Source organism: Eublepharis macularius, chromosome 1 (genome assembly GCF_028583425.1).
Source record: "Eublepharis macularius isolate TG4126 chromosome 1, MPM_Emac_v1.0, whole genome shotgun sequence".
Lineage (NCBI taxonomy): Eukaryota > Metazoa > Chordata > Lepidosauria > Squamata > Eublepharidae > Eublepharis > Eublepharis macularius.
The window spans coordinates 77343063-77356254 of NC_072790.1; the positions used below are offsets into that span (position 1 = coordinate 77343063).

Consider the following 13192-nt stretch of genomic DNA (forward strand, 5'->3'; position numbering starts at 1 on the left):
AAAATTGGGAAAAAACAACAAAACTTTCATTAAGAATGGTTGGGGTCAATCGTCTTTAATATGGTGATGAATTATTCCTTGTGGATAATTAATAGCACTAAAATTATGACAAAGTGCTTTAGAAACTTCTACCACTATTTTCAGTGCTACGTGAACATAGACTCTTTCTACACAAGACATCTTACATGGGGATGCTCAAGTGACTTACTTTCTGCGTGGTCTGTCTCCCTCCCTAGCAGGGCATGTGTGTCCATAATGGGAGAACAAGTATAAGATCTATCACTTGAGTGTCCTCGTGTAAGATATCTTGTGTAGAGAGACTCATAGGCTATGGGGAAGCTGCATTTTATGTTACTATTCAGTGCGGGGGATGGGGGGGAGGATTAATGTGTACAATCCAGTTAAAGTTAAAGCCCTTATTATTTCAGTGGGAGAGACCAAGCATGTAAATGAGTCTGCAATTGAAAATCAATGGGATTTAAAAGTGTTACACTTTGGCTGGATAACTGAATTGCATGCTTTCTTTTTCATCTATACTGGCTTTGGAAAGCATTGTTTAATTTTTTTAAGTTGTAATGAATCTTGGTAAATGCCCCTTCTATAATATGAAATCAGCATTTTGTTAAATTTTCATATAAAAAGCAAATTAATTCCTTAGGTATAAACCGCTGCTCTCTAATTCATCTGGGGAGCCTAACCGAGTATTTATAGCGGCATCTGCTATTTCCAGCGCAAAGGCACTTACAGGGCCAATCTAGCACATCTCTCCGTCCAATCAGCATCTTATCTTCTGATGCCTGCAGCTGCATTACAGAGCGGGAAATCTTTGCTGTGAATAAAACTTTATATCCTTTCCCAAGAACATTTTTCTCTACAGTTGCTTTCAAGTTTTGCATATCACATAGAACACTTTGATGTTTCCAGACTTCAAATACACTGTTCGAAATTACTGACGTATCAGATAATTTTAATATGATATAGTATTAGCATTGTTTTGTATTGTCTCCATTATTTCTTTTGCTGACTGCTAATATACTCTTATTAATAAAATGTTACTAAGGAATCCAGAGGATCAACGATCATCATTTACAGACTTAGACATGAACATTTATATTTAACATCAACAGAACTTTTTACATGTCTTCAACAGGCATCCGGCAGTCAACCTTAAATCTGATGGTGCTTATAAGAATATAAGTTGCTCAGTTTCAGAACGAATGGGTGCGGCTCTGTGTACAACAAGAGGGCTAAATCCCCATTATATATAGTTGATTTTAAACTGAATAACTCACTGTGGAAAATAGTCATAAATGTTTGAAAGACTGATGATTACTGTTTTTCAACTACATTATAGAACCAGTGTACAAGGGGCATGAAAACTTGAGACCCATTAAAACTGCAAGTGACTGTGTTGAAAGCAAAGGCAGAGGTAATACAATTATTCTAACACTAGCAGCAACACCCATTGTGTGAAAAAATACAATGGGCTCTAAAAACTGATTTGGTGGCCCCCCTCCCAGCAGCAGGTGGGCACTTTATGGCAGCCTGGAGGCCAGAGCAGGAGGGTGCTGAGGGGAAGCGCAGGGAGGAGTGCTTAGGCCGTCGATTTGGTGGGCCCCGTCCTGGCGGCAAGCAGGCGCTTTTCAACAGCCTCGATGCCAGAGTCATCAGCAATGCGCCTGCACGAGGATAAGAAGTGAGTCGTCACTAATATGGCTTGCCTTTATATAGCAGGATAGGTCCATGCATCAGTGTAAAAGGTTGATGTTGTTCAAGAATCCTTGGGAAGGTGAATTTATTTGCAGGCAACGCACTGCACAGCCAACAGAGTAACAGAAAAATTGTGAATATTCTCGAGAACATTCTAACTTCCAATCTCTACAATGTGTAGAACTAGCAGAAAACTGTAGAACCTTGCTAACATTTGAAGGGTTGTATTGGCAATAACAAAAATGCAAGGAATTCCAATTCAAGAGGAAAACAATAAAATATTATTTTAAAAAGCATAAACAATGAAAAATAAATTGGCTATTCCCACTATAAGTAGTCTGAAATATTAATGAAAATTCATTTAGAACTTTCTTATGTTGCACCTAGATTTTGCAGTAAGAGCATTCCACCTAGCATTCAAGAGAGACCAGACTTATAGTGTTATCCTAAGCAGAGTTACACCATTCCACTAAAGTCAATGAAAGATGTGATGGACTACAGGTGTCTTTAAGAGTGGTTTCATGTTACAAAAGCACCTCTGAACCACTACAAGCATTCCAGTCTCCTTATGTAAATACCATGCATATACTTTATGTTCAGCCCTTTCTTCCACCTAGGTATTTTAATATCTAGTTCCACAAACACTTCCATAGTTCAGATAGCCAAAACAGATTTTCTACAGACGACACTCTGAAATGGTATAGATTATCTATATAGTAAGCAAAGTAGGCTAATATTTTACCAGTAGGCTACTGAGTAGACTGAACTGCTCATTACGTATATCTTGTGGGTTGGCACCTGCATCTGGCTGTTGTGAAATAAATATTAGGCAGAGGCAGGGGTTTTTTTTCAGTGGGATCTCCCAGGTTCTGAGATCTGGCACCTCTGAAAAAAGATCATGTGATTGGTGGCCCCGCCCCAAGTGCCCAAAGACCCGTGGGCTGTCTCCCCAGGTGGAACTTCTCCTGGGCTGCCTGCTTCCCCGGCCTCTCCCTCCCTCCCTCCTTCTTTCCTTGCTTCCTTCCTTTCCCATGTTAATCTGTAGTTGCTAAATAGTAAAGAGTCCAGTAGCACCTTTAAGACTAACCAACTGTACTGAGGCATAAGCTTTTGAGAACCACATGCATAAATGGGTGTCATCAAAATATTGATGGCACCCAGTACCAATGCCTCAAACAATCTAATTCAAATGCCTTTTAATCAAATGGATTCTGGTTTTGGAAAAGGCATGACCTAACTTGCAATTTGCTGCTCACAAAGTAGATTTCTAGCTCACAACACTGCACCGCTTAGAGGGAACATTGCTGCCAGGTAAGGGCGGGGAGGTGAGTGGGCTCGAATCAAGGGAGTGCTCCAGGGGGTGGCTATGCCGTGCGCGATGGAAGCAAGGTCCTGGAAGCAAGGTCACTTCCAGGAAGTGAGGTCACTTCCAGAATTGATGTCACCTCCCAAAAATGACATCATCATGTGTTTTCGGCAGTGCACGCTTGCACGTGCTTTGCATATGCACATGTGATAATAGAGAGACCCACCACCTTTCCCCCCAGAAAAAAGCCCTGAGAGGAGAGGTGCAATTGTTTTGCAACAGTCTTGCACTGTTAACATTTCCATCAAGGGCAGACTTGGGAGCAGAAGGCCAGGTCTCTGGCTCATTGGTTTGGAAGAAGTAGGGTGCAAACCACATTCCAGGGGCATCTATACAGGGGCGTCACAAGACCATTAGTCAAGAGTCTAAAATTGCCTATTTCCATTACTGAGCACAACAGCTACAGCTAGATGACTAGATTGTAAAGATTACTAGAACTCTTCCTGGAGCTTTTATGAGGGTAAATTGTATGTTTTGCTTCTTGGAGGATGGGTGGGGAACTCATAACCCAAGGTTAATGCACTGATCACTACAATTCTTATGCTATATAGTGATCGATATATTAATTTCAAGTCAAGTCACACTTACTAGAAAAAATACATATCTACATATAAAAAATTAAAATACAGCAGACCAGATTTTTTAAAGTTTCACTTCTCTATATAACTTCTACAAGTAAAAGTTATCTAGTGGGATTCTAGCAATGGGTTATCCCAATATACAAAGGTACAAAAAGCACGTTCTCCAAGTGAAAGTGTCCACGTCACCCTAATAACAAACAGGTCAGCAAGAGGAGTGTATGTGTATGTGGCTTCACTTCCAATAGTGACTCAATGCAGGGCAATCGCTTCTGGAGAAATACTCTACGTCTATTCTAAACCAATTAGTCATGTGTAATTTACATGAAAAACTGGACTAGGATGAAAGTCTTGCTGGTAGGCAATGAAATCACTCGTGAGGCAAGTCTGGGAATGTTGGCCCAATTATCTGGGCAATAGGGATGTATCCCATCTCCATGATATTGCCATGTTTGTGATCACACAGCAAGAAGCCCTTTCAAGTGTGAAGAAAAATGGCACATCAGCATACTGGGGAAACAGTGGTTGCAATATACAGGGGAAATGCATGAAATAGAAGGAAGTGGTAGTTTCTCAGAGATGTACATAAATTTTGTGGAAAAGACAGTTTCTGTGCACCTGATTTCATGCAGTTCTCATGAAGAGAATAAGGAAATCCACACACGCAGGAGCTCAATAGGTTTAAAGGCCTCTGGACTGGACACAATTAGGCCGCTATTGATTTTGGTACATATGAAGCTTCAGTTCAATAACCTAAATATGTTAATCCTGCAGTATAAAAATTGCCATGTGAAAAGGACATATTGTGTAATCAAAGAAACAGGCATTCTCCCATGAACTTGTTGAAGTCTCACATGCATAGTCATCCAACTTATTCTGTATTGATATTCTTTGTTTTCCACAAATAGCATATTGGTTATGTTTTCCCTGTTGTGTGGTAAGAAAGCCCCCATCTATTGTAAACTATGTAGTATTTTGAAGGATCTCAGAACTTGGAACAGAATGAACCCACATTCCACTAAGAGCTAACCTCTGATAATAGAGCATATACTTTAATATAATTGTAGCAGTATATTTGCACAGAGGATATGGTTGAAACCCCAGCTTGGCTGTGGGTTTTCCACAACATGGAACCTGTGTGTAGTCCATGAACAACATAAATTTGTTTTCAAAGTTAAATTCGTATTTTTCAAAGTTGAAAGTTGCCCAAACCCTAGAAATGTCATTGTAACCTCGTCTCCTTGCAGTGTGTTCTAAGCTGAGCTGCTTATGTGAAAACATATATTCCTGCAGGAAATTTGCAGAACAAAAATCATAATGACTGCATGCAGGATTGATACTGCAAAGGCAGAGTCCCTGTTTTCACACAAATGGTTCATTTTAGAATATGTGATAAGAAGGAAACAAGCTGAGCGACCTTCCTTGACTTGAGCTGCCTTGAGCCTTCTTGCAAGGGAAGCCAAGTTGAATCCTGAGGACAGAAGTACCTGGGAAAATGTATAACTGATTAGAATTCCAATTGTTTCCACATACAGATTGCAGTCATTCTCAATTACAACCTATGCACTTAGCTGCAAAGGTCGCTGCAAAGGTACCTGCTCTAATATCAGAGAATAACTCTGTGCCAAATGTGGATTTTATTCCACTCCACGTGCTGCTGTGATCCTTCAAAATACTCCACAGCTCACAGCTCTTATCATACAATGGGGAAGTGCTAACCAAGGTCCTAACAGTAGGAAACAAAGAATGAGTAAAACAAATGGGCATCAGCAACTTCAAAAATTCTTCTCTCTCTGATTACACAATTTTGTTCTGTAGAAAGGCTGATCTCATTTTTAACTAGTAGCAATAACATTTTTAGTTTGTTCTACTGAACTGCCCTGTGAGTGTTCAACACATACCCAAATCAAAATTCACTTGTAAAACTTATACAGGCCATATGACTTTTAGTTAGATTTGCCTATTCCAGGTTGGGAAATTTCTGGAGATTGGGGATGGAGTTTATGGAAGCTGGAGTTTGGGGAGAGTAGGTTGCTCAGCTGGGACTTTTCCATACAGTCTACCCTTCAAAGCTTGCATTTCCTCCAGGGAACTGATCTGTAGCCTGAAGATCAATTGTAAAAGTCAATGTGGCAGTTATTTATTTATGTGTGTGTGTGTGTGTGTGTGTGTGTGTTAGGGATCCCATTCTCCCGGTGGGGATGAGAGATCCACCACTTCCATCCTCTACTCCCCACCTCCTCTCACCTGGCTGGCAGGGGGAAGGCACGGGGAATGGGCCCAGGAGCCCCACAGTGCGCCCCCACACACTCCGGTGCACTTCCTTGTCAAGGAAGTGAAGGCCCCAGCGTGAGGCTGATTTGATAAAAATCAGCCTCCAATTTAGTGTGTCTGTCTCTGTGTTTTAAAGGCTTATTAAGGATATTTTCACAGCACTGTTCCTAGCTCAACATTCTATTATATTTATATATTCTTTATGTTTTTATTTATATTTATAACTGTTTTCCAAAATTTTCAGCTCTACAATATGGCTACAATATGTAATATAAAAATCTCCCTTTTCTCCATAGAAAATCCAGTCCAGTTTCTTTGTGCTAATTTATAAGCCAATGTCCAACAATGCTAACACTAATGTTAGCCATGGCCCACACTGTACATTCTCTAGTCTTACAAACTTTCAAATTCATGTTGTGCTTCCAATGAAAAATGTAATTTCCCCTGCCACACATCACATTTCTATCCCAGTACTGCAAGTTAGGAAACAAATGTGGGCAGCAATGGACTAAATCTCTTCAACTAACATTGTGAGACGGTATATGAATGCCTGCTTTGCAGCAGTTGAGCTCAAACAAAATGTTGAAAAGCAAAGCATTTCCCAACAGTTCTGCTCACATAGTCACTTGCCTTTTGAAATAATTAACCTGAAAAGGAGCATCAGTGTGAAACAATCTTATTTTAAAATCAAAATGTACAGCATTAAGAATACATTCCTTGCTGCAACATTAAATAGTTTTTAAAGAAAACTATTATTTAAACAAAAGTATATTTATGTATCCAGTTCTCAATGAGGCCTCATTCATGGACACATAGGAGACTGGAGCCATGGACAGACAAGACAGATCTTTCAACAAATCTGAGAAAAGCCCCAGACTTGTAGAAAAACCAAAATCTAAAAAAAATATATGGGGTTGTGGTGGTGGTTTAAAACCCCTAAAATAATTGGAGTAGCACCTATAGCTTTAAGAAATGAATGCCATCAGTGACTACTGCTAGGCAACATTATAGCTAACCTTTAAGCCCTGGTTTCTGTCAGTAAAAGGCAGGGGGGAGGGTCCCAGTCTTTTCCAGGGCTGTTTGGTCTTTAAGGAGGAACCATTGAAGCCAAGTCTAGCAACAACGACTTGCTACCATACAACTTGCATGACTTACCCACACCTGGCTGCTTGCTACTGTTCAACAGCAGCCACCCCATAAATTCCAGTGTAGTGCAATAATTAGAGTTTCACACTAGATTCAGGAAGACCCTCAAACCCCCACTCTGCCAGGGAAAGTCACTGGGCAACCTTGGCCCACTCACATACTCTCAGTCTAATCTACCTCACAGAGTTATTGTGAAGAGAGAGGAGAGAAGAATAGCTGCTTTGGTTCTCCATTGGGGAGAAAGGCGGAATACATATTAAGAAAATAAATATAAAAATATAGCTGAAAATGGGGGACAGATAAAAGATAGGTTGGTTGGTGAGTGGGGATGATATGGTTGCCAGGAGGCCAGAAAAATAGTGTAGGAAAGGGGATACAGTGGAAAGTATAATGTGCCCTCTGAAAGTCCTTAGAGGTACCCAACTATACAACTGGGTCCAGCAAGGCTGGCACCACACAACTCAGGCTCATGGCAGGCACTACACAACTGGGTCATTGGCTGTATCCAAGCAGCAGTTTCCCACACTGCAATGTAATGTTAGACTTCTTCAACTATAGGCAGAAGCTCACAGGGAAAATGAAATACAAAATAGCTATGTTTGTTGAATAATCCTGGGGGAAAACTTACAGATGTATTCTGCCATCTCTGCTGTCCTTACAAACTCCTTAATTTCTCATCTGGGCTAGCTGGACCAGCACAGAGGATTGGCAATTCAAACAGAAAGCCTAACTTCACAATCCTAAATAGAGTTACGCCCTTCTAAATACAGCGAAGTTAATCATCTTAGAAGGGTGTAACTAAGTTTAGGATTGCATTGCTAATCTCATATACTGAAAATATAAAGAATGCCCCGGCATCTTTCTTGCTCCAGCACCTCATCATTCCATCCCTCCCCCACCCCATGCTCTTGAGGGTCATGGAATTTTCTGAAATGATACACTACAAAGCATGAATGAAAAATTGGTCACGTGCCTCATATGTATGTGTTTCAGTGCTTTCTGCTCACTCATGTGGATCTCTGAATATAGATAACAGCAAGGAATCTCCAGTAGTGTTGTACAGGAAAAGGACTAATACTCTATATTCCAGAGAGTAAAATTATAATTTTGAACCTAAAACTAATGACACATACTCATTTATTTAGCAGCCAACATGATATTGATCCTTATGAACAGCCTACTGCAACTATGCACACAAGCAAGGCTAAAATTTAAGGCTTCCTGGGTAGAAGCAAAAGATGACGGTGTGGGAGACTCATGGGAGGAGAAACAGGAGGGCCTATGGAATCTTTGCCAGGAAGTCACTGCCCAAGAGATCACACCAGGGTGATAACACCAGTCTGTGAATTGGCCATTTCATACATGACTTGATTTCTGAAGGAACAGTACAAAATATTTGAGAATCTGCTTTCAGAAAGATGAGGATGTTAGAAACAATGAAGAGAAACTGTGTAGGTGTCATAGTGAGAATAACATTTCTTCATGCATTGTGCAACATCGGCATGTAGTGATGCTTTAATATGGTGAAATGTTATTCATTGAGCAATATCAACTCACGGCAAAGCCTTTATGATATGATTGCTGGGCAAGGCCATAGCATGGTATAATTTCAAGATGATGTGGATTGAGTAATGATGCTACAGAGCAATGGAAGTTCTGATTTATCTGTTGAGTGGCATCATCTCTGGAAACAAAAGCACACCAATATCTGCATACGTATTTTGATTGCATGAACTCTGGCAAAATATGTATGGTGTTTTTTCCCATTATTTTTAAGGGAAAATAGGAATCAGTAATGAATAAAGAAGTACCATTTCGTGACCAATGGAAAAACTCATCCAGACCCCTATGTTTTTCTAGAACTTTTCAATAAAGCAGAAAACATAACAAATAGAAAACTGTGGAGAAGCATTAGGTTAGAGAGGGGGGGAAGCATTGCTCTGCCCTTTTTCCTTCTAAAAGTTTAAACAGAGGAAAAAGAACAGTGGGCACAGTGAGCTGGAGATCTCTAGTTCAATTTTCTGCAGTCGTGAAATGTTACCAGGTAATGTTAAGCAAAGCATTCAGTCTCAGCCTCCATCTGTAACTTTGGTGATAATAATATTAGCATAAATACCTCACAGAGTTTTTGTAAAAGTTACTTAGATAATGTGAAGCACATTGAGTGCCTATGAAAAGGTCCATATAAATACTAAAGATTAGATCTGAAGGTGCTGTTCTTCTGGCAGAACTGCACTTCTGTGGCAGAGAAAGGGAAGACAATTTCTGCCAATGCCTCTTCCACTGTAGGCCCTCATTTTGCCCCCTACACTGTTCTCCTGCAAGTCCCTGGACCTCCCACCCCACAGGCGCACAATTTTGGGGGGTTCAGTGGGCTGCCACAGGAGGGGGATGTATGGAAGTCCTATTCCACAGATCTAATCCAAAGTATAATTGGACACAGTAGCAATAAATTACCACTTAATATTATTAAGTGAGAGAACTGCATTGTGATGCTGCTATTTGAGGTGACAGGAAACCACCAAGTATTGCTACAGCATGAAGTTCAAACAGGGCTTGGGTGGTGCTTCCATAATTTCAACAGCCAATCAAATGAATGGAAGTTACGCAACGACAGTGTTTGAAGGACTCCTCCAAAGCATTTATGAGGTAATGATATTGTCATTATTGCATCACATTATCCTAGTGCTACAAATATCATTTTGATTATAAGAACTACATACACACCTACATCACTGTACAAACTCAAGCACGCTTAACCATATTTATTTGCAAATTATTCCCATTAATTTGGAAGTCTAAAGAACAACTGGAATTTTACATTTCTTCCCCACACTTTGCCCTTACCATGCTCACTGAATGATCTGAAACAATTGATACTTAAGATTAAAATTCTGCTTTAATTTTTTAAACAAAATTATTTTGATATCACAGAATCTCAGTTTATACCATATAAGTGGTATCAGGCTTATTCAGCAGCATATAAGGGGAAATAAATTAAGCACTGCTTTCTAGTAGTCCCTCAGAAAATGGGAAACATCTAAGTGACTTCTGTTAAAAGTGCTTATTGTAGCATTCTTGTTTGCTGCCAATTTATTCCATGCTACTGGCATAGGTTCTCCTCGTCTTTTGGCTGTTGCTGTTTATTGCAGTGTGTTGCAAAGTACACAGTAGCAAATCAGATATGAATAACAACCACATTGTCATTGAAATGTTTTCTATTTTTTAAAAACCATGTCGTAACATGACTAACTCAGCAATTTATTTTCTAAACGGAAACAGAATAAAACTATAAATTAAATAAAACTAGCACTGAACACATACTTCTTCCATATCATAGTTGGCCTTTGGAAGTAAGTCCAAATTGGATCAATATAGCTGACATATGTCAGATGGTGAGATGGAGAAATGAGGCCCATCAGGCTCTCTCTACACGAGATTAAGTTGCTATTAGTGAAATAGCAGAAAGATATGGTGGCAGGAAAGACAAGGAGGTTAAGGCAGTCCTGAGTTCCTGAAATCCCAAGGCCTCACAGGTCGCATAATTCCATACCAATTAATATGACCACACAAGAGAGAATCGTCTATGTTTTTGAAAGAACTTCTTATCTTTATAGCTGTAGAAGGGCATCTTCATACATTAAATTTCAATGCACACAAAATACTTTATGAATTTGGCAAACATGCATTTATGGCCACCTGTCCCATACAGTTATATTCCAGGCTTACATATAGAAACAAGTTTCTGCTGCACAACCTGTCAAGCAGCCCTAAGCCGCTGCACAAGTGGCTGTGTTGTTAACCTTCATTTATAATCCGTCTGAAACTGTTAAATTGTTCTACTAACGCCAATCTTAAATGCCACCATTCTGAACTATTTCATGATTCATACTCGATCCCATGCGTTTTTGTTTACCAGATCTCCAGCTGCCTTCATGATAGTGTTCATGCCACACTTACTTGACCTCAACCCAGAAATGAAAAGGGGGGGGGGAGCCTGACCATGTGCACCATGAAACTGAAATATGAGACCAGGTCCTGCACTACATTTCACTTAATAATGAAGTACCCTTTACCAGCAGATGTACTGTACTGTATAGCATAAAAGATGGAAAAGGCTCAGAGCACTGAAAAATAGGGATCCACCTGTACTCAGTGTTTAGATCCAGCATGCTATGCAAACATGTTGCCTCAGGGCTGCTTTCTGCAATAGGAAAAAATAAATTTGCATCATGGCCTCCACATGCTCCTGCTGACACAATGGAAGATGGTACATATATCTGTGGATATGTGACAAACACACACCTCTCCTTTCAAAGTAACAGGGCTTATGACAATTATCTCCTTTTCCAACCGTGAGAAACAGCCCTTGCCCAGCAAGCTACATGACATTGCCATGCTGAGAGTTAAAAAGGGAATTTCAAGAATTGAACAGGATGCAAAGATTGACACCTATTAAGTGGTTAGCGTTGCTACAATTTAACACATTTTACAACACCAAGTAGATTATTTAGAATTAGAGGCAGGAACAATAACTTGCCAACCACACAGGTGAACTAGGACCAGGGTTCAAATCCTCTCATGCTATGAAACAGTTAGTGACCTCAGGAAGTTATTCTGCCTCAGCCTAAGCTACCTCACAGGGTTGTTGGGAGGATAAAATAAAGGGGAGTCCCATCTCAGGTAAATGTTAAAGGCAAAAAGTAGACTCGAACTCCAGCTTCTCTCTGCCACTGTATTCGACAGACTTTGGTGTCTCCTTTAGCCAGAGAGACCATGATGGGGCAAACGGCAATATCTGCATCCGAGGGGAGGCGGTAGGAAACCCAGGCCCCGGCGGCCCTCTGGCTTTCTATCCGGCGCTGCAACCTTGTCTCAAAGGCCAACGGAGTTTAGACAAGAACCACGGAGCCATTTTGACCGCTGTGTGACAGTGACAGCGGCCAAGAAACCCGGCGGGGGAGGGAGCGAGGAGGGAAGAGGAGACGCGCGTCCTTTGCAGGGAAACGGCGGAACCAAAAGACTGGGCTGGGGGTGGGGGAGCAGCCAGCTAGCGGGAGACAGCGGAGAAGAGCTGGCAGGTGCAGCCTGGAGCCGAGAGGGCAGGCCGCCTGCAGCCAGCGGGCGCATCGGAAGAGGCCGGCTGCGGGAAGCTCGGCTGCAAGCCTGGCGCAGGCAGCGCGTCGCCGGCGGGCGCTTGGTTACCTCGGATGCTCCAGGACCAGCGGTAGAGCTCGAAGGTTTCATTCATCATGTTGGCAAAGAGGCTCGGCCCTCCGACGAAGCGATCCATGGCTGGCGGGCCAGCAAGCAGCAGCGGCGGCGGCGGTGGTGGTGGTGGACGAGGAGGACGGACTCGGGGAGGGGGCGCGTGCGGTCTGTGGCTGTGCTCCGGTGCTGCTGCTGCTGCTCCCCTGCTCGACCTGGGAATGAAATTTAAATCTCTGTCTCTGGGTATCTATCTGCAGGCTCCGCCTCGCTCCGGCCGACTCCCTCGCCCAGAGGCTGGGAGGGGAGGAAGAGGCAGAAGGAGAGGCGCTGAGGCTGCGGCACCTGCGATGGTCCGTAGCGCTTAGCCCGGCTTGGAGTGGGGGTGTCACGTGGTCCGCTCAGACAATTCCCTCCCCCTACGTTTCCCCGTGGCATCCCACGGACCAGAGCGCTTGCCGGGCTGCGCAGGCGCGTGGTGCGGGGAGTCGCCGGCTGCGGGGTAGCCGGGAGAATCTTGCAACCCTCCCTGTGGTCTGCGCAGTGTTGCCTATTGGGATGTTACGCCGTTTCGTTCTTCCGAGTGGAACGCTGCCGCTTAGCGCTCGTGCGTGAGTTCTGGCGATGCGAAAATAGAACAGGGGCCACGTTCTTCCATCACTGCTTTTCCATCCAGGCCAGCGCGGAGGGGAGCGAGGCGTCCACCCATTCCATTTCTGCCTAGCTTAAGATCACGGGCGCCTCAATCTTGCCCGGAAACATAGAACGTTTCTCCTCTGATTTTTTTTTACTTATTCCAAATCACTTATCTCCCACCCACCCCCATCCTTCTGCTCCCCCTTCCGGCTACTCCCCCTCTGTTCCCCCTTCTTTCTTAAGAACAAGAGAAGCCGTGCTGGGTCAGGTCCCG

The 13192-nt window shown here is 42.4% G+C and overlaps 1 protein-coding gene across 1 annotated transcript in view; it reads right to left on the reverse strand.

Moving 5' to 3' along the window:
• Positions 1-12483, reverse strand: part of ELOVL4 (ELOVL fatty acid elongase 4) — a 50839-nt gene extending 38356 nt beyond the window's left edge. The window contains exon 1 of the mRNA XM_054982067.1: positions 12280-12483. Coding sequence (XP_054838042.1) covers positions 12280-12367 — 88 coding nt within the window. The 5' untranslated portion in view covers positions 12368-12483. The remainder of the gene's footprint in view (positions 1-12279) is intronic.
• Between the last annotated feature and the right edge of the window lie 709 nt (positions 12484-13192).